The sequence below is a fragment of the Macrotis lagotis genome, chromosome X (assembly GCF_037893015.1).
Source record: "Macrotis lagotis isolate mMagLag1 chromosome X, bilby.v1.9.chrom.fasta, whole genome shotgun sequence".
In the NCBI taxonomy this organism is placed as follows: domain Eukaryota; kingdom Metazoa; phylum Chordata; class Mammalia; order Peramelemorphia; family Peramelidae; genus Macrotis; species Macrotis lagotis.
Genome location: NC_133666.1, coordinates 700,842,625 through 700,864,813, shown reverse-complemented (window position 1 = coordinate 700,864,813; position 22,189 = coordinate 700,842,625). Strand labels below are relative to the sequence as shown.

Below are 22,189 nucleotides of genomic sequence, written 5' to 3'. Positions count from 1 at the left end.
CTTGTTCTGTCCCCAAATCCTGCTTCCTTTGCTAATGCTACAGACCTTGGTCTGCAAGGATCCAATTCCTAAAGATCAGTCTTTTCTAGGTTCAAGATTTCCTACTATAAGTGAAGCACATGCAATTGGTTTTAGCAATCAAATTCTTTGGTTCTGTCAGAATCAGAAATGGATATAGTCTTATGAATGTAAGTGACATTAATGATACATTTACCATTGGATGAGATTTTGCAGCTGAAATTTTTATTTACAATTCCCAAATATTCCCCATTGAACAGTGGAATGGATTCTGTAAACAATCATTTCATCATTACGGCCACATACTAGGGTTGGGTTTTTTCCCCCTAGAACTAGTCTCCAACGACTCAATAGCTGCTCTTTGGATGTGGTTTTTCAGGACTTATCTAACAATTATGGGTACTGAGACATAACTGCAGGTAACCCTTTCTAAACTTACCTATAATGCAGAGTAGCCTAACCCACGAAGTCCCTATTCCCTAAAAAAGTTTTACCTATTTCAGGAAATGACTCAGGTTCCGTCTAATTGCCAAGTCTTTTTCCAAGAGATGTCTGACACTGTTTCCCAGAGAAGACTTAAAGGAACCGAGGGTTGGTTTTGGGGGGGAGGGGTATTTAATGGATGGAAAAATAAGATGGGGGAGGCAGTCTTGCTTTGTAAGCACGTGTTGGTACTGTGCAATTTCGAACTCCAGGGAATATGAATTGTTCCCGAAAAAAATGAATACCTAAGCCAAGTTCTTAGGGGGAAGGGGAAGGAGGGTCCGCCCAGGAGGAGGCATTCAGTCCGTAGCAGGGGCACCTCAAGGGGCACGGAGGGGTTGTAGCACTTTCTGCCCTCTCTACCACCACCAGCAGGACGCGATTCGGAAGTGGGCCGGGGCCCCCGGCTGACGGAGCGGCCCGCGGCGTCTCCCCAACAGGGCTCCGGGCCTCCCCGCCCCGGCCGCGGGGCCGCACCGAGGGGCGGGGACCGGGCGGCGCCGAGCGGACTACAGCTCCCAGGGATCTCTGCGGCCACCGGGCGCCCCGCAGGCGAGGCTTCCGAAGATTGGCGGGGAGAGAGGGCGAGGCCGGAAGGGGCGGGGCCGAGGCGGCACTTCCGCTTCCACGTGACGCGAGGGGCTCGGATGCGCCAGCGTCGGCCTTGGCTTCCGTCCGATTTCGGCCGCCGGCGGGCCCCGGGCCCCGCGTCCCGGACCGGAGTGGGTGAGGCCCGAGGGCCGAGGGCCGGGGAGGGCCGGGCCGGGCCGGGCGGGCGGGAGGCCGGGCCGCGCGCGCGGCCTGCGTCGGAGCCCCGGGGACGTGTCTGAAGAGGGGGGAGAGGAAAGGGGGCGCGGCCCGGGCAGTCGCGCCTGCGCGGAGCCCCGCCCCCGCGAGGGCCCGCTCTGATAGGCGAGGCCTGCGCCCCGCCCCCGCCGCCAGGCCCCGCCCCCGTGGAGCTGTCTGCCTGGAGCAGAGGGGCATGCGTGAGGAGCCCGGCAGCATCTATGCCGTGCCAGCTGTATACCTGCGGCATCAGTGCGGCGCCCGCTGCATGCCTGCGGCCTCTGTGTGGCGCCCGCTGCATGCCTGCGGCATCTGTGCAGCATCTGTGCAGCATCTGTGCGGCGCCCACTGCATGCCTGCGGCATCAGTGCGGCGCCCGCTGTATACCTGCAGCATCTGTGCAGCATCTGTGCGGCACCTGCTGTATACCTGCAGCATCTGTGCAGCATCTGTGCGGCGCCCACTGCATGCCTGCGGCATCAGTGCAGCGCCTGCTGTATACCTGCAGCATCTGTGCGGCACCTGCTGTATATCCGCAGCCTCTGTGTGGCGCCAGCTGTATACCTGCAGCATCATACCTGCAGCCTCTGTGCATGCCTGTGCGGCACTTGTGCGGCACCTGCTGTATATCCGCAACCAGGCGGCACCCTGCAGAGAGCACTGGCCCTGGAGTCAAGAGGAGAGGGGGGCACCTCCGGCCTCCGAGGGTGCAGGCCAGCTGTGTGACTCCGTCACCCTGCAGGGCTCCGGCTTCCTCTCTGGCCACTGGACCAGGTGGCCCCGAGGGGACAGGGAGACTGGTGACGTGGCACCGCCCCTCCCCCCAATCCTGTGCCATGACATCACTTCACTGACATCATGGTCTTCTACTCAGCCCCATGCTGGCCTCCAGGCACTCCCGGGCTGAGGGGCCAGGTCTAGAGTTCGAATCCTGCCCCACCAGCCCAGTGGCCCTGGGCAAGTCAGGGAACCCCCGCGTCCCCCACTGGGAAAGGAGCAGGCTCTGGCCCATTTTGGGGCACACTCCAGGTTCAAGCCTCGAGAAGGTCAGGCTCATCTCTGTTTTCTCTTTTAGCCAAGACCTCGGCTCTGCCCTGGCGAGGCCCTTCTCAGAGTCCCCCCAGTTCCTGCAGCTCTGCCTTGGCCGCCTGGGCCTTCAGCAAGGGTGGGCATGGAACCTGTGCCCCTGAGGGCCAGGAGCCAGCAGGTGAGTGGCAGGCCTCTGCTGGCCTCAGTGGTACTGAACCCCCATTCAGATCTCTCTGTGAAAGTTGATTCGTTTTTGTGTCTTAGATTGCAGGTTGAGAAATGAGCCTAATTATTAGGAGTCTAATTTAGAAACATCAGGCAGCTAGGTGGCCCAGTGGATAGAAGTCAGGGGGACGATGTTCAAATCCGGCCTTAGACTCTTGACCCTTACCAGCTATGTGACCACGGGCAAGCCACTTCACCCTGCCCCCCATCCTGGGTTGACCCGACTCATCTCTGGCCACTGAACCCAGAAGGCTCTGGAGCAGAGAGTGAGGCTGGTGACTTAGCACAGCCCCCCCTCAAATCCTGTTCCTGTGCTTGCATGACATCATATGATATAGTCTTCTTCGACATCAAAGGAGAAACATCATCAACTTACTGGAGCATGGGTCTATCAAAATCCAGTTTTCAGTCATTTTGCTCACAGCCACTCTCCTTATTTATCTCAGATTTGCAAGGCTCTAAGAGAGCCCTTAAGAACAACCATCAGTGGCTTAGTTTTGTTGTTGAGTCGTTTTAGTTGCTCTGGTCTTACCTGCTACTGCTTTGGATTGGGCTAGTACAGAATAGGATTCATTTTAACCCTTTACCTTGAATTTGATGACACCCAGATTTTAGGGTTTTTTTTTTTTTTTTAGGTTTTTGCAAGGCAAATGGGGTTAAGTGGCTTGCCCAAGGCCACACAGCTAGGTCATCATTAAGTGTCTGAGACCAGATTTGAACCCAGGAACTCCTGACTCCAGGGCTGGTGCTTTATCCACTGTACCACCTAGCTGCTCCTGATCTTAGGTTTTTTTTAAGCAACAAATTGTTGATTTTCTATTTCATTCTCTTAGTCTCTCTTTATAAGTGTGAATTCATCCCCTCACCATTCAAGATTATATTTTTAAGGTTGGTTTTTATTCTGTAGATTTTACTGTTAATTTTGTTTTCTTTCAGTCTAAGAGAAACCTTACTCTGCTTGTTTTTTCTCCTTTGTTTTTTCATTGTCACAGTTATGTGCTTGTAGAAATCTTATTTACTCCAGTCTAACATAATTTCCCCATGATCTCCTTGTTTGCTGGTGTCTTGTTTTGTTTTCCTTTTTTGCAGTTTTCATGAGATTAATATCTTTGCATCAGTTAGTCAGTAAATTTTATTAAGTTCCTACTCTGCAGTAGGTTCAGTTCTAAGCACCGAGGACTCAAAAACAGGCAAAAGATGATCCCTGCCCTCCTGTGGCTAATCTAATAGGGAGATGTCAAGGAAACCAATGCTTGCGAGCCATTTTTATGCTGAATGGATAGGAGATGACAGACAGAAGGAAGACTCTGGCATTCAGGGGATTCCTGGTGAAGGGGAGATTTTATCAGGGATGGGAGAGAAGCCAGGAGGCAGAAAGGAGGAGGGAGCCGTGATGGTTCTTGGGATTAGTCATCTTTTCCTCTGCTTTGCTTCATGTGAATTGATTCCTTGGTCTCTGCCCTTCTGGCAGCATTGTACTGTTTGTAACCTTCTTATTCCATAATGTGATGAGCCATTCTTTATCCATTGCCCACATTAGAAATTTCAAGCTTTTTGTAGCTGCAAACGCTGTTTAAAAACTACGTGGTCTGTCATTAATATACCTGGGAAATAAATCTGAGAATGGCATCCCTTGATCAGAGGGAAAGGTTGGAAAGAAATCAGCATTTATCAGACACTGATACTTTGCAAATATGATCTCATTTTCTCCTCATGACAACCCTAAGAGGGACGGATTATTATTATTATCCCATGTTTATAATCAAGAAAACTGAAGCAGAGGTCAAATGTTTGACCCAGGGTCACTTAGCTAGTAAGAGTCTGAGTCTGGATTTGAACCTATGTCTGTCTTGATGCCAAGCTGAGTGCTCAGCATCACAGGATAGATCAGTTTAGAAGGCTACACTGTTTTCCAGATGAATGGATCACAAGTCCACTTTGTGGGTGGACTGTAAGATTCCAAATCCTGCAGTAAGTAGTAGGTTCAGATTAGGTCCAATTTCTCCCCCACCTTCTGATCCAAGACCAAACGAGAAAAAGAATAACTGATGAATGTTTTCTAGTCTTGAGTTTCTGAATATTAATTTCCCCAATAAGTCAGTATTAGAAGTGATCTCTAATTTTTTCTACCCAGTTTCTGTCCCTTCCCATTCAAAACTAGAGAAGACACAGAATAACTGATGAATGTTTTTAGTCTTCAATGTATGAATTTCCCAAATAAATTACTATAAGAAGTACACTGTGTTAAGAAGGCTGTGTTAGAATGTTATCGTCTCTTCTTAACTTATTCCTTGTCATTCTTTGGTCCTTTTTTGGGCTGGCTTGTGGGTTAATCTTGGTTTGGTGAGAGAGTATAGGAAGAACTATCATCAGGCAGACCTTTACTTTAGGAAGATCCCTTTGACAGCCAAGTGGGCACATTGTTAGAATGCCAGATGTAAGCTTGCCAAAATAACTAATTCTACGGCCCCATGTGGGTCTCCAGGCGCTTCTGGGCTGAGGGGGCAGGTCTAGAGTTCGAATCCCGCCCCACCAGTCCAGTGGCTCTGGGCAAGAGACTTGCAGCAAGAATGGCAAGAACACTGGTGTCCCAGTCTGGGGTGAGGAGTTGAGGAACTGTACCAGGCTGGCAAAAGTGTTAAAGAAAGGGGTGTGTGCAAGAAATAATGTGAACTTATTGTCTGATCTTGTTACCTCTTAGAATTCTTGTCTCTTCTCTAAGGATATGATTTCTCTCTCATCACACCCAGTTTGGATCAAGGTACAACATGGAAACAAAGTAAAGACTGAGAGAGTGTTTTCTGTGGGGGGTGGGGGGTGGGGGGAGGGAAGTAAAATTGAGGGGAAAATTGTAAAACTCAACTAATATCTTTAATAAAAATTAATTAAAAAAAAAGAAATGATGTGAAGATAGACTAACCAATATGGTGGCTGATTGGTTGGGTTTGGGGCTAAGTGGGATGTGGAGGATGATGCAAGCCTGAGGGGCTGGGAGGGTGGTGGTACCCCACAGCATTAATAGAAAAGGTAGGAAGAGGGGAGAATTTGGGGGGGAAGATAATCTAATTTTGGACCTGATGACTTAAAAATATCTATGAGTCATTCATTTGGAGGTGTCCTATATGCAATTGAAGACTTGAGATTAGAGAGGATAGGCCTAGATAAGTTGATTTGAGAATCCTCAACATAGAGTTGATAATAGGATTCATAGGGGTTGATGACATCACCAAGTGAAGAAGTTCAGAGGGAGAAGAGAAGAGGGCTCAGAACAGAACCCCGAGGGACAAGTATGATGAGATCTGGAACAGCCTGAGAAGGAGCCCTCCAAGAGGTGGGAGCAAAAGCAGGAGAGAGGGGTGGATCAAAAGCCTAGAGAGAAGAGGATAGAGGTTGCTAATGCTAAAACCTATAGAGGTCAGGAAGGATGAGAAGTGAGAAAATGACGTGACTGGTTGGTTGGTTCTTATCCTTTGTTACTGAAGAAGACCAAAACGACCTCACTATGTTGGAGACAAATTACGGTGTGTCCAACTGGTTGATCAGACCAATACGAGCTCAGGATGCTCTACCACAGGTCAGGCACAAATAGTCCATGTGAACACCTGGGGTGGGGACTCTAAACTTATGGATGTCACATTTGCATGAGCTGCTTCCATTCTACTTCATACAGTGCAGCCCCCTCACTGATGAAGGCATGCCATGCTGGGTGGTCCTATGCCAGGGTCTCCCATGCTGTACATTCAGTTCTAAAGTTCTTCAGTGAGACCTTCAGGGTATCTTGTATCGCTTCTTCTGACCCCCTTGTGAGCGCTTGTCCTATGTGGGTTCTCCATAGAATAGTTATTTTGGCATTCTAACAACATGTCCTGTCCATCATAGTTGCATTCTCTGTAGTAATATTGGAATACTAGGTAGGTTAGCTGCAGAAAGGACCTCAGGGTCTGGGATCTTCTCCTGCCAGGTGATCTTCAGAATCTTCTAAGGCAATTTAAAGGAAAGCAATTCAGTTTGCTGACATGGTGCTGGTAGACTGTCCAGTTTCACAGACATTTAGCAAAAATGACCTGATATTGGACAGTGATGAATCCATTGGCAACTCTGGAGAGAACAGTTTCAGGTGAGGGAGTTTGGGAGCCAGACTGCAGAGAATTAAGAGGAGAAGAAGGAAGGAACTTGGTATACACATCCTTCTCAAGGATTTGAGCCATAAAAAGAGGAGAGAGACATGGTTGTAGAGGGAAGATGTTTGGGTCAGTTGAGATTTTTTGAAGCTAGTAGAGACATGAAGATATTTGTAGGCAGCAGGGGAAAAGCTATATATAAGCAGGGAGAAATGAAGGTGGATGAGATGGAATGATAGAGGTTGATGAGTATGAGGGAATTGTCTTGCTACTGGGAGAACCCTCTTTGAGATTGAAAGATTCCCATTGAGGAATTTTTATTTCCTATTCTCCCTTTTTTTTTCCTTTTCCTCTTGCCCCTACCCTTCTTCTTCTCCCCTTACTACATGTGATCTCTGTCTCAATGTGAGGAGCCATACCCTCACATCTTAACATTTTGTAAAAATATTTCAAGGTTTGGGGGGCTAAATTTTTATCATCTTTTATTTATTTATTTTCCCAATTGACTTATATCTTGTACTTTCATTTCTGATTTCTTGAAATATGTCTCTGAAAAAAAAACAAGCTTTTTTTTTTTTTGAAAATCCATTGTGATACAAATGGAGAATATTCCACATAGCCTTTAAATCGAAATCCCTCTGGCTTTCATTGAATGGCTGATAATAGATCTCAGGCCAAGGCTTCTTTCTTCTGATCTACGTCTGCCACTGAACCCAGATGGCTCCAGAGAGAAGCTAGTAACTCTGCATAGCTCTCCACTTAAATCTTATTCACTTTCATGTCCTAGCATCACTTTCCTGATATCATGGCTTAGAATGAATAGAAATAGCACTTGTTTTCTATGCTGGCCAGAAATTCTAAGGATCTTTTCCACAGACAAATTGAGACCTTTACTCCCACTGCATCCTGGATTCCACCATGCTTGTTTTGCACATCTCTGCAGGAAAGTTAAGCTATGACTTCAGGCAACTCTGCTTCACTTAAATCCAATTCAGGAGCAAGTCATGACATCACCCTTGTGGTGCCATTGGTCCTCTTCAAGAACGATGGATGAATAACAATGTTAATATAAAATCTGTAGTGGATCCAGGCTGTACAGTTTTGTTCAACAGCATATGACGATGAGGCAATGGATGTAGGATTGATCGAAGTCTGAGGCTTGACAAAGCAAGATCAGGCCAGACAGTGAAGATTGGAACTGTTTCAACAAGAGGTCAGGTTAGGAAAGGTTTCCAGGTGTAGCCAGTGCAGGAGTGATGGCCCAGGAAAGAAATGAATAAAAGAGGGGTTCAAGGTGATGGTGAAGTTGAAAACCAGTGTTTGGACTCTCAAGACAGGAAAGGCAGTACATTGTTATCAGAAGGAGGTATTTTAGAATTTGAGAACACTTATAAGTAGCAGAGTCAAAGATACCGTCACCTTGTGTGTGGCTGATAAGGAAGGTAATGGGAAATGAACAAGTCAAGGAACTTTGAGGGAGCATCAGGGCTTAGAGGAAAGCAAAGGATCCTAGAATGAGAGCAGGAGCTGAGGAGAGGAAATAGCCTTCGAGTAGATACTGACTCATTGAGGAAAGAAGGGGAGGGCCCTAGGTTTGATTGGCTGGCGAATTGAATAGACCTCAAAGGAGGAAAAGTTTGTTTTTTAAAATAATATATATTTTTCCAATTGCACATAAAGGCACACTTTAAATTTATTTATTTATTTATTTGTGGCAGTGGGGTTAAGAGTGACTTACCCAAGGCCACATAGCTAGCTAATTATTAAGTGTCTAGGCCGGATTTGAACTCAGGTCCTCCTGATTCCAGGGCTGATACTCTATGCACTGTGCTACCTAGCTTCCCCCTTCACTTTATTTTAAAAAATTTTTTGAATTCAGAATTTTCTCCCTCTCAGTTGCTGAGCAATTTGATACAGGTTAAATATGTGTAATTATGTAAAGCAATTTCATATTAGTCATGTTATGAAAGACAGGATATGGATAGTATTTTTCATTCTGGATCCTTTGGAATTATGTTGGATGTGACTGTATTGCTTAGATTAGCTAATTCATTCATTGTTGATCATCATACAGTATTACCATGAATATCATTATGTATGTATGTTATTCTCCTGGTTCTTCTCACTTCACTTGGCATCAGCTCCTGGTAGTCTTTCTAGATTTTTCTGAGAGTATTCTGCTTATCATTTCTTATAGCAATAGTATTCCATAAAAATCATATATCAACCATTCCCTCAATTAATGGGCATCCCTTTATTTTTCAATTCTTTGCCACCACAAAAAAAGCTTCTATAATTATTTTTATACAGGTAGGTCCTTTTCCCTTCTTTATGATGTCTTTAGATCTTTTAGATACCAACCTAGTAGTAATATTGCTAGATCAAAGAGTATGCAAAGTTTTAAAGTCCTTTGGGCTTAGTTCCAAATTACTCTCCAGAATGGTTAGATCAGTTCACAACTCCACCAACAGTGCAGTGTAACCCAATTTTCCCACATCCCTTCCAACATTTGCCATTTGCCTTTTCTGCCCTATTAGCCAATCTGATAAGTGGGAGGTACCAGAAGAGAAGTTATTGGGTGATGATAGGAGAAACTGAAGGTGACAAAGGGGAACAAGAAGTAATCTAGCTTTTCCAACCAGGAAACAGTAAAAGTGCAGCCAGGGCTGTAGAGGATAGTGAGATGAATGACAAACCTGAGAGACAGAATTTCTGTGTAATTAATAATTTAATTAGCTGATAATAAATTGTTGGTCAGTGGTTTCTCTGAGTAATCAAAGACAAAATCATGGAGATCACTAGATGCTTAAATACCTCTGGAAAAAGAGGTGCCCCGACAGGTGAAAATCAGCCTTGGTGAACAGTTAGTGAGAGGGTGGTCATATTGAGGAGGTGTTCTAGCATCTCCAGCTCCTCCTACTGAGAACATAGCTTGATCATGAAACTCAACCATCTCCAGTCATGAGTTCAAAGGGAGCCATCTCTACCAGACCACTCTGGTTGGTTTTCTCCTTCATAAGCTGGATTACCTTAACCCTAATAGAGAGGCCGCAAAGGCATAGAGTTATGTCGTAAGAATAAGAATTCGCCTGGATTAGATTCTGTTTTCTAAGTCTTCCAGTTGGGTGGGGGCCTCTCCCAAGATGACAAGAGCAGGTACCCAGAGGGTTGGGGTGGTCTCATCTGTCAGCAACATCCTTCAGAGACTGACTGGTCTCTAGGGGCTGATCCCTCCATGAGGAAATAAGCAGGGGGGACCTCAATCCTAATTTAATAATTCATTATTAACATAATAGAGAAATAATCACTTCTCTCAGTGGCCAGGGCAACGGAATCATCCAGAGGACTCCAGGTCTCTGAGTGCAAGAAGAAGGAAAGATGTAGAAGGAACAAAGAAAAAGCCAGACTATTTTATTAGCAGTGGTGTTGGCCTTCCAGAGGGCTTGGCAGAGGGGCGGGTCACTTTAAAGGTGCACTGCTGGGGCAGCTAGGTGGCTCAGTGGATAGAGCACCGGCCCTGGAATCAGGAGTACCTGAGTTCAAATCCTGCCTCAGACACTCAGTAATGACCTAGCTGTGGCCTTGGGCAAGCCACTTAACACCATTTGCCTTGCAAAAACTAAAAAAAAAAAAAAAAAAAAAAAAAAAATGTGCGCTGTGATAGCCAGGTGTTCAGAATTCCTGAGCTATGGCGATATAGGAATTTGTTCATCTACCTGAACTTATTCCTCGTGATCATCACCCCTAAGAATTTGACCTCAGGCTGGAGTGCTTACTAGGGCATCACGCTTCATATACGCAGGGCACTTGGACCTCCTCTGTGTGTGACAGCAGAGTTCGCCTAGTTAGTCCTTTGAGGCACAGAAATATGGCATGATCCTGACATGAGACCATCAGGATTGTATCCCTTCATTCATCAGAAGGGAACTCTTTGAAGGGAATGGCTTCTTGTTTATAGACCACATTTAACACAGTGCCTCACACATAGGAAACAGCAAATCTTTCTTACAGTGTTCAGAATTTACTAAACTGGAGTCACACAGCTTTACTTTGATAATAGGGCTAGATTCCAGTGAAGGCCAGTACTCCAGAGAACCAGCACCTCTAGTTGGTGAATATGTTGGGGCTGATGCTTGAGGACTGCTCCTTGAATACACATTGATTTGTTTTCTTTTTAAGGAATCAGTTACATTCAGTGATGTTGCTGTGGAATTCACTTGTGAGGAATGGAGACACCTGGCCCCCCTCCAGAAAGAATTGTACAGGGATGTAATGCTGGAGAACTATAGGAACTTAGTCCGCCTTGGTAAGGACAACTTTTGGCAATGATGTAGAATATGCCTGTTGGAACATTGATTTTTTTTGGGGGGGGGGGGGGTCGGGGGGGAGCGGTTCTCAGTAAATCTTGGGTATTCTCTTGAGCAGCTGTAGTTTATCATGCAGAGACCAAAATTATTCTTTCTTCTATAGCCAGGAAGCAGTAATACTTAGGAAATGTTATACTTTGTACACCTAGAAACTGGCACCTGGGCTGTATTACCCCTGAAGTTTTATCTCCTTTCTATTCCCTGAAGTCCAAGGTCAGATAATTGTATGAAGGGTTCCATGCACTAAAATGGCATTAAAATAATTGACTTTTTTCTGAGATCAAATCCACTGTATGGTCGATTTCCCCATTTTGAGCATGTCTTGAAATTCTTTTGTAGAACTTTTTGGCTCTTATTAGCACACTTGCTTTTCTTCCAAAGAGAAGGAATGAAATTAGATTCTAGAATGGTTCTGTCCCCAGTAATTCTTATTTCTTTTTTCTAATGAATAGGACTCACAGTTTCCAAACCAGCTGTGATTTCCCAGTTGGAGCGAAGGGAAGCACCCTGGACACCAGGAGGAATTCAGAAAAGTAGCTGCCCAGGTGAGTAAACAACAGTTCATTTGGTCAGTCTAGGAAAGCACCAGTAAATCTTTGAACATGAATGCCTTCTTATTGGCTGCCCAGGCCTTGGGAGAAGACGAGATTGTGCTCCCTCCTGGAGACTCAGGTTCACATCAGCCACTCACTATCCTGACATCTCTCCCCTCATAATGTCCCTCCAGCGTCAGAGAAGAGGACGCCTCAGTATGGGACTTTCTCCTCCACCTTCTGCACCCTTCCTGATGCTCTGGAAGGAGGTTACACAGGAAGAAGATCCATTGTATATTTTCTTGTTTATGGTTTGCCGTGGCCAACTAGTTCATGACTAGTGCTCAGCTTAGTGTGACCAGCCTTCTGATACTTAACCAGGCTTATCCCAAGGCCTCTGACCTCATTGGAGTTTGATTGTTCTTGTTGGGAAGTCTTTTGTAATGTCAAGCCTAATTTGCCTCTTTGCAGCATATACTTCTTGCTCCAATTCTGTTCCCTCAGCCCAAACAGAACAAGTTTAGTTCCTCCATCCTTAGTGTGTCAGCCTTTTACAAACTCCACAATGTGCCGTAATCCCTGCCCCCAGATCTTCTCTTCCAACTAAGCCCCCACCCCCAGTTTCTTCCTTGAGTTGTTAAGGCCCCCTCAATATTCTGGTTTCCCACTTCTGGACTCTTCTTTATAGAGGAGCCCAGAAATGGACATGCACGCAAGCAAGTTTCTTATCTTTCTATCCCAGCAACCAGTTCTAACTTGTTGATAAGAATCAAATCCAGAGTAGATTATTTTGTACCTCCATGTTTTGGAAGATGGGATTTTTCAAGCAGTCTAGAAATCATTATGTCTTCTTTTGATTAGAGAAAGAGCCCCTGCAGATGTTTACATAACTAAAATTCTTTGATTATTGCCTGTATCATGTCTCTACCAGGTTTGCCTTTTTTTAAATGTAATTTTTATTTTGTTATTTTTAGCATGACATAATGATAATTTCTCCATAAACCCAAAAGGAAAGGTAAATTCATATTCAGCTCTGGTATTAAGAATACTGGCAAATTCTCTATTCCATTTTTTTCCTTGTAGTTTTATGTCCATCTTTGCTATAGGCTAAGCTATTCTTGGTTGTAATACTCTTATCTTTGGTCTCTTGTAATACATATTTCAAGATTCTCATATCATCTTAGAAGTTGCCAGAGCTTGTGGAATCTTAACTCTAATTCTTAGGTGCTTGAGCTCCTTCTTTCACACTATTTACCTTTTTTTATTTGTTTGTTTGAGGACAATAGATCTTGGCAGTGGCATATCTAAGATTTTTGTGACTTAAAGATATAGTTGATGAATCCTATTTTTACTTTGCCTCTGGTTTTAATGGATATGGGCAGTTTTTTTCATGTATCAGTATCCAGGTTTCCTCCTCCCTCTGCCTTCTTTTCCCCCATCTTGGTTTTTTCAGGAATTCTGATGGGTTTTAAATTCTCTCTCTGACCTTATTTTCTAGGTAGATGTTTGGGGGTTTTTTGCTTCTTGTTTTTTAGTAATCATCTTACATTTTCTTTTGTTTTTTCAGTGTTTGGATTTTTTTCTTTTTTTACTATCATGAAATTATTGATTTTTAATCTAAGGCTTTAAGTCTTTTGGAAAATCCATTTTTTTAAATCTTTACTTAAGGTTATTTCAGGGTTACTTATATTTTCTCATTAGGTTGTTGATTTCTTCCTTTGAAAATATCAATAATAATAGCCTTTTTTTAGTAGAATACAATATGATAATTTATTTTTGGTGAGAGAGAAGGAAAAACAAGTTAAAATAGAAGTTAATTGGGTACAAATAACATTAATCTTTTCTTCTGAAGGCTTAACATAACATTTCAAATTCTTAATTATAAAAGTTTAGAAGATTGTTGATTTTTCTTTATGAAAGAAATATATGAACTGTACCCTTGATTGTACATTAATCATAGCATTTCTATAGGAATATATTATATTATTTATCCTCACAAAAACCCTGAGAGGTAGGCTATATTATTACCCCCATTTTGCAGATGGGGAAACTGAGACAGCTAGCATTTAAATAATAAGCCTAAGTTTACACAGTCTGAGTTTGGATTTAAATTTGAGTCTTCCTCCCTCCAGGTCCAATGTTCTATCCATTACATCACCTAGCCTGTTTATATCCTTTGATCATTTCTCTATTGAGGAATGACTTTTATGCTTAGATATTTGATTACTTCATTATAAATCTTGGATATGAGACTTTTACTAGAGAAATTTGCTGCAGATTTCTTCCTCAATTAACTTTTCTTCTAGTCCAATTTTAAATGCATTAGTTTTGTTTCTACAGAAACTTCTTCAATTTTATGTGATCAGAATTGTCCATTTTATCTTCTATGAAACTTCTGATCTCATTTGGTCATGAACTCTTCCCCTAGTCAGTTCATAAAGGTAATTTCACCATTGCTGCTCTAATTTGTTTATAGTACATGACCTGTTCAGATAATAAAGTCCTTTGAAGCTTATTATGGTATATGAGAGCTTCCTTCAAATGTAATTTATGCTTACTTTTCAAGTTTTCCTGGCATTTTTTACAAATCATTCTTCCAACAATTCAGATCATATTTAACTTATTCTTGCTCTTTGTGTGAAACCATGGTTTTCTCATATGTTCATCATCTAGTTCTCCCAAAATGCCACATGTATTCCTTTTCTCCCATAATCATGAGATTACCAGTGATGTACTCTGTCTCTGTCATACTCTTGCCATGTTAGAACCTATGATAAAATATCTTGATGAAGCCCCATAGTCATGTCCTTCAGAATTCTTCTTTGATTGTTTGTCACATATGCGTCACCATTGTTCTCTGTGGTCTATTCATCTTTAGTTTGTCTAAGCAGTGGTGGTCCCTATTTTCCTGCTATAAATCATTATCAGCAAAATGCTTATATTTTAAAAAGTGCCTTTGTTTTCATGGGAAGCTTAGGTTTCCTCAGAAAGCTTCCTCAAAGGCCATCAGGATCGTTTACTTTTTCAACTGTGGAATGAAATCATTTTCTATAATGTTTGATATACATCCTTTTGGACAAACTCTATATAAGAAAGCATCCATTTGCATGTTGAATCTGGACAAGATACCTTCTTCATTCTTTCACTTGAACTTTCTTTTATGGATGAACAAGTTGAATTTCTTTGAGTGATTTTAAATCTTTTTCATAAAGCTTGATATAATCATTACAATGTTCTTTCCATAATTCTTAAAATAACTAGATGTGAACATAGCAAGCTTTACATTGGACTCATAATCAGGTGTAGGAATAATTTTTGTGGGTAGGGTATGCCAACATAATAGAAATGGTAATACTTCCTAAAATAATTTACAAATTTTATGTTAATACAATCATATTATCTATTAGATATTATGTAGATTTAAATAAAATAATAGTGAATGTCATTTGGAAGAATAAAAAATCAAGAATATAAAGAGAAATAATAAATATTTTAATAAGTCAGGTCTAGCCTACCTCTCAAAAAAGAGGTAACAATCAAAAATATCAACTACTGTTAAAATAAAATAGTGAAGTCCAGTAAATAGAGGGACCTAAAAATGTAAGGCCAAGAACTTAGTATATAAATGATCTGACAAATACAAAATCCTATGGGAGGGGCTTCTTGTTTTAGAGCCAAGGATGGAAAAAATACAATGTTTGATAAAGAATAATGAAAAAGTAATTTCTTTTAATGGAGAATATATATATATATATATAAGGCAGGTCTATATATGTATAGCAAGAGGAACAGGAAGCACAATTAACTTTTTTATTTCTCTCATTCAGATTGGGAGGCTACTTGTGAAACTAAGGAGTTTGCTCTAAAGCTGGGAATTTCAGCAGAAGAATTATCCCAGGAAAGAGGCATGGAAAAGGTTCTCCATTTATCCACCTTACAAGAAGCCTGGGAACATGATGATGCTACATTAGAAAGGAAACAGAACAATGAAGAAAAAGATTTTTGGAAAGTAAAACTAGCCCAAAAGAGAAGTACAAATAAATCAAGAAACTACAAATATGACAGAAGCTTTAGTCTGGGGCATACCTCTTTTGTGCGACAGAGATCATCTTTAGGAATAAACGTCCTTAAGCGAGATATGATTAGAAAGCATTTCAGACTTTCTGCAGACCTAAGAAAATATAACAGAATGTCTTCAAAGAAGATATTTTCTAAATATAATGACTATGGGAAATTCTTTAAACATAATTCAGACTTTCCTGAAAATCAGAGGCTGCATAATGAAGAGAAGCATTATCAGTGTCATGAATGTGGAAAAGCCTTCAGCCAGAGGGCCAGTCTTATTCAGCATCATAGAATTCATACTGGAGAAAAACCTTTTGAATGTAATGTGTGTGGGAAGGCTTTCCGCCAGAGCACTGGACTTAATCAACACCAGACAGTTCATACTGGAGAGAAACGTTATGAGTGTAATGAATGTGGAAAGGCCTTCCGCCTGAGAAAACAGCTGATTCAGCATTATAGAATTCACACTGGAGAAAAACCTTATGAGTGTAATGAATGTGGGAAAGCCTTCCGCCAGAGCTCACAACTTACTCAACATCAGACAATTCATACTGGACAGAAACCTTATGAATGTGCAGAATGTGGAAAGACCTTCCGCCTAAGAACATTACTTATTCAACATCATAAAATTCATACTGGAAAGAAACCTTATAGATGTAATGAATGTGGGAAGGCCTTCCGCCTCAGTTCACAGCTTATTCAACATCAAACAGTTCATAATGGAAAGGAACCTTATGGTTGTAATGTATGTGGGAAAGCCTTTCATCAGAGAGCCCAACTTAATCAACACCAGGCAGTCCATTTCGGAGAAAAGCCTTATGAATGTAATGAATGTGGAAAGACCTTTCGAAATAGTACATGCCTTATTCAACATCAGACAATTCATACTGGAGAGAAACCTTATGAATGCCGTGAGTGTGGGAAAGCCTTCAGATTGAGCTCTTATCTTACACGGCATCAGAGAATTCATACTGGAGAAAAGCCTTATAAATGTGATCAGTGTGGAAAGGCTTTCTGCCAGAGCTCACAGCTTACTCAACATCAGACAATACATACTGGAGAGAAACCTTATGCATGTAATGATTGTGGAAAGGCCTTTAGTCAGAAAACAGAACTTACTAGGCATCAGACAATTCATACTGGAGAGAAACCTTATGAATGTAACGAATGTGGGAAGGCTTTCCGCCGGAAGGCAGGACTTGTTGAGCATAAAATAATTCACACTGGAGAGAAAACTCATAGATGTAATGAATGTGGGAAGGCCTTTCGCTGGAAGACAGGCCTTACTATTCATCAGAAAATTCATAGTGAAGAAAAGCAATTTGAATGTAATGAATGTGGCAGTGCCTTCCGCCTGAAAAGACAACTTACTCAACATCAAAGGCTTCATACTGGTAACAAACTTTGTGAATGTGATCAGTGTGGGATGGTCTTTAGCCAGAGTAGAAACCTTATTCGACATCAAAGAATCCATAGTGGAGAAAAACCTTATGAATGTAGTGAATGTGGGAAAGCCTTCCGTTTAAAGGCACGTCTTACTAAACATCTGACTGTTCATACTGGTGAAAAACATTTTGAATGTAGTGAATGTGGAAAGGCCTTCCGCCAGAAGACACATCTTACTGAACATCAGACAATACATAGTGGGGAGAAACCTTTTGAATGTAATGAATGTGGGAAGGCATTCCGATTAAGAACACAGCTTATTCAACATCATAGAATTCATACTGGGGAGAAACCATTTGAGTGTAATGTATGTGGCAAGGCTTTCAGTCATAGGACAGAACGTAATCGACATTACAGAATTCATACTGGAGAAAAACGTTATGAATGTAATGAATGTGGGAGGGCCTTCCGCTTGAGCACACACCTTACTCGGCATAAGAGAATTCATACTGGTGAAAAGCCTTATGAATGTAATGAATGTGAGATGGCCTTCCGCCTGAAAGCACAACTTACTCATCATCAGAGAATTCATACTAGAGAGAGTCTTTAAGAGAGTTATCATTTTGGAAAGTCTTCTGAAACAAACAATATTGACAGAGAACTGAAAAAAACTTGTCCATTGTAAATATAGAATGTTTCTTAGCTTATGTCTCTTATGAAATAGTAAGAATTTCTTGCTGAGAAGCCATATGAAAAATAAGGAAAGGAATACAATTAAAGAATTGAACAAAACCTCATAGATGAAATAGATTGTTTTATATTTTTCCACAGCAATGATTCAAGACCTTTTACTTTTTCCTTCAAAGCCCTCTCCAACTTCCTCTCCAAACCCCAGTACTTCAATTGATTTAAATTTTTAATTGAATTAGACATTTATCTACAATTTGTCAAGTTTAGATTCTCAAGTTCCTTTTTCTCAAACTCCCCACAAAGGTTTATTTAGAATAAAAAGGTCCATTTTCCTTCAGAAATAGTATTATTATTTAGTTATTTCAGTCATGCTCAACTCTTCGTGATCCATTGGTATTTTCTTGGCAGGGGTATTGAAATGGTTTGCCAATTCCTTCTCCAATTTATTTTAGTTGAGGAAAGTGAAAGTAGACAGGGCTAAGCGATTTACCGAGGGTCATTCAACTACTGTCTGTAGCTTAATTGAACTCAAGTCTTCCTAATTTGCCTGGCAGTATCCACTGCAACACTTGATTTCCCTGGAACTATTACAAGTTCATAAAATTCAAGCTGAAAATGTTTTAAAATAATAAGCTGAAGCTTCACAATTATTGGTTTGTTTACCATGAGATCAAACTTCTATTCAGAGTAGTGCTACTGTGCCTTGGCCTTGAAAAATTGTCACTAATCTGTTCTTTCTCCGTTTTTTGATAGCATATTGTGATAGAAATTTTCCCGTAAGTACTGCTTTGGCTGCATCCCAAAAATTTTGATATGTTGTCTCGTCACTCTTTAATGAAATTATTGTTTCTATGATTTGTTATTAGTTTTTTAAGCCTTAATACATCAGCTTTCGTGAAGGTGGCATGTACAACTTAGAGAAAGGGAGACTCCTTTTCATTTTCATTCAGTTTTCTCCAGAGGTCTACCGTATCTAACTTTTCTGACTTTCATTTCATCTCTGTAACTACTTTCTTGTTTATAATTGGACTTAGCTAGTTCTGAGAGATGAAAGTTGAGGTTCCCTTACTACTTTAGTTTTACTATTTACTTCTGTAAGTCATTTGACTTTTCCTTGAAGAATATGGATGTTAATTCCATTTGGTGTATATATACATCCAGGAACAATATTACCTATGGTACTTTTCAGCAAAATATAATTATGCTTTAGTTAGGTCTATTTTTGCTTTGTGAAGGTCATGATAGCTTACCCTTGCTTTTTTTTTTAACCCAGCTGAAGCATAATAGATTGTTAATGAGTCCCTTATTTTTAGGCTGTTTATATCTGTTTCAAGTATGTTTCTTGTAAACATGTTGGATTCTGATCTGTTCTATCCATTTCTGTTTTATGGATGAGTTCATCCCATTCATATTCAGTTAAAATTACTGTTTCTTTCCATCTACCCTATTTTTCCTCTCATTTTACCCTGTCCCTCCTTAAAAGTCTGTTTTACTTCTAACTAATCTACCTTAATCTACTCCCCGTCTTCAATTCTTGTCCCCTTTCCCTACTTTTCTGTTGGATAAGATAGGTTTCTATAGTCAACTAAATGCATATTATTCCCTTTCTGAGCCAATTCTGATGAGAAAAATATAAGCATTGCCTATTACCCATCCACCATCTTGCACCTGTTTTATTTGAGATAATTTTCTCCATTCTTCCTTTCCATTCCTCTTTCTCCTAATACATCCCTCTTTCTTGGAGTTTCAGATTGAGAAGAGTGAAGAATTCAGACTCAGTGACCCAGAATTGGGGGGGGGGGTGAATACGTGTAATTTGCTTGAGCAAAGGTGTAGTTTTTCCCAGGGGGCTGAGTTGTAGGAAAGAATTAGCAAGGAAGTGGAGGATAAACAGAACTTTTAAAGAGAGAGGCAAGGAAGGGAGGGTAAGCTATGAAGGACTGGGAAGGGCTTAGGAAAGAATGCTTTCTGCACAGTTGTGGTTTAGGGAATCATGTCAGAAATAGTCAATTACAAGATGGCTCATTATTTGGGCAAGATTGTTAGCTCAACATTCTTCATGTGCCTCACTGGGCCAGATGGTTCTGGGGCATAACAACTTTGATGTAATGGTACAGAATAAAGATTATATTTTATAGGGAAGTTTCTAAACAGATACAGGATAGTGAGATAATCTTCATTGGCCAAGGGCAGTGCAAAAGGCACAAAATGCATTTTCCTACATATGTTACAAAAACTTAGCATTACATATGATGGATTTTGTAGGGAGAAAACATAGAAAAGTAGTTTAACTATTTGCTTTCAGCCTAGAATCTCTACAGCATCATTTCTTACTCCTTAATTTTATTTTTTTTAAGTCACCCCATCATAGTCAACTTTCACTCAAGCCCTTTGTCTCGTTTATCCTTCATTCTCCAAGAAGACCAACCATAATGTTAGGGAGTTTTATCATGTCAAGCATGTGAAATGAATTTGAGTGAAGGGGCATCTATTGTATACACCTTCTAATTGCCATAATAATAAAGATCTTAGGTGGTAAGATTATCATCTGCCCATATAAGAATATAAACTATTTAATCTTACTGATTCCCTTATGATTTGTTTTTCAGGTTTACCATTTTTAACTTCTTTTGAGTCTTATAATTGAAACAAATATTTCTTTTCACCTCTGATCTTTACATCAGGAATGCTTGAAAGTCCTCCATTTCATTGAATGCCCATTCAGTGATTGAGGCTAGGTAAGAAAATGAGGCAAAGAATGACCTCTTTTACCTGTTCAAAAAAAAATGTGGGAGGGAAAGATCCTCACGGTTTCTGGACAAAACAAATAATTGCTATATACGTTCTCTCTATGCTAAAAGTAGTGACTGGTTCGGGTTCGCATCCAAGTAAGGACAGTTCAGTGCTATACTTGCTTCTCTCACAAATGCATATCTGTCATGAGTCTCATAAATGCCCCCCTGATTTGAGGTGATACCAGCACTAAATCCCTCCTTACTAACACAATATACCTACCCTGCTTGGAAGACTCACAAAGGCTAGAAAACAAATTTTCATCCTTTCTCTGACAGTTGTATGAAGATTACCAAGACACAAAAATCCTAATCACATTTTACAGGTCATTTCTGATTATGATTGTGAAAAGCATTTCAATTTCCCATAGCATTAAAAAAAAAGACACTTTACAATCAATTCCATTCCTTTGTTGTCCAGAGCATTTTTGGTAAGTTTTCTAAACTTCCCATTTAGGGGCAGGATGAGGCCAAATTCCTGGAAATTAAGGAGAGAACCTTTTTATAAAATCCCATGAGGGTTAGCTTCAAGCCTGGATGATTACATGCGGGATGAGTAAGGAAGGGCTGGAAGTAGTTAAGTGGCTTCATGATGATAATGATGATGTTTGTCCTTCATTTCTCAAAGGAAAACATGACAAGCATATGAATTGGATTTTAGTGAAGGGGGTGCTGTGCTAAGTTACCAGCCTCACTTTCTTTGGGTCCAGTGGACAGATATGAATATGACAATTGGAGATGGCCCTGGATGTGAGGCAATCAGCAATAAGTCACTTGCTCAAAGTCACACAACTAGTAAGTGTCAAGTGTTAAGGTTGGCTCTGAACTCATATCCTGACTCAAGGCGAATGCTCTATCCACTGCCTACCTAGTTAACCCTTGGCTTCATATCTAAAAGTAGTCCACCTTCATTAGGTGACTTGCTGAAGGTGAGATCAAAGACAACTTAATCAGTTTGTGATGCTAAAAACCTTCCTTCTTTCTCACCCTCCTTGCCCATAATTATTATAAATAGCAATTGTTTGTTTGTCCAGGAAATCTGAGAGTCTTCCCTTCCCATATTGATTTTCTTTTTATAACTAGGTAAAAGAGGTCAATCTGCCTCATTTCTTACTTAGCCTTAATCACTTAATGGGCATTCCCTCAGTCCCTGAGGCCTGGGAAAGAGCTTAGCTTAAAAAGGCTGAAGTCTCCACTTCATCTAGTGCCATCTTCAGTAGTCCTTATCTATATCTTATCACTAGACCCAGATGACTCTGGAGGAGAAAATGAGGCCATTGACTTAGTACAATCCTCCCTCTCAAATCCAATTCACTTCATGTCATAGTATCTTCTTTCTGTTGTAATTAATAATAATAATAATAATAATAATAATAATAATGTTTTGTCTTTCATTCTTGAAGAAGACCATAACATCAGAGGTGATGCTCTGACAAGCACATAGATTGAATTTGAGTGAGGAGGAGCTATGCTAAGTCATCAGCCTCACTTTCTCCACCAGAGCCATCTTGATCCAGTGGCCAGATTTGAATCAGGACAACTGGAGGTGACCCTAGATGCAAGATGGTCAGGGTTAAGTGACTTGCCTGTGGTCACACAGATAGCAAAATGTCTGAGACTGGATTCAAACTCCTGTCCTAACTCCAAAGCCAGTGCTCTGTCTACTGTGCCGCCTCGTCTGCCCTATATGTGTC

General features: G+C 41.2%; 1 protein-coding gene across 1 annotated transcript; it reads left to right on the top strand.

The window, feature by feature from the left end:
- The first annotated feature begins 1,113 nt into the window (after positions 1 to 1,113).
- On the top strand, positions 1,114 to 21,309 carry LOC141497091 (uncharacterized). Its single transcript, XM_074199684.1, has 5 exons — positions 1,114 to 1,227; positions 2,363 to 2,494; positions 10,842 to 10,968; positions 11,482 to 11,574; positions 15,390 to 21,309. Exons 2-5 carry the CDS (start codon positions 2,459 to 2,461, stop codon positions 17,621 to 17,623), a joined length of 2,490 nt encoding a protein of 829 aa, XP_074055785.1. The 5' UTR covers positions 1,114 to 1,227; positions 2,363 to 2,458; the 3' UTR covers positions 17,624 to 21,309.
- Positions 21,310 to 22,189: the final 880 nt, after the last annotated feature.

Excerpts from the sequence above, each read along its gene's own strand:
- LOC141497091 (XM_074199684.1), top strand. The coding sequence starts at position 2,459 with ATGGAACCTGTGCCCCTGAGGGCCAGGAGCCAGCAG. Across the intron at positions 2,495-10,841 it reads TGAGGGCCAGGAGCCAGCAG|GAATCAGTTACATTCAGTGA; the intron begins GTGAGTGGCAGG and ends TTTCTTTTTAAG. Across the intron at positions 11,575-15,389 it reads TCAGAAAAGTAGCTGCCCAG|ATTGGGAGGCTACTTGTGAA; the intron begins GTGAGTAAACAA and ends TCTCTCATTCAG.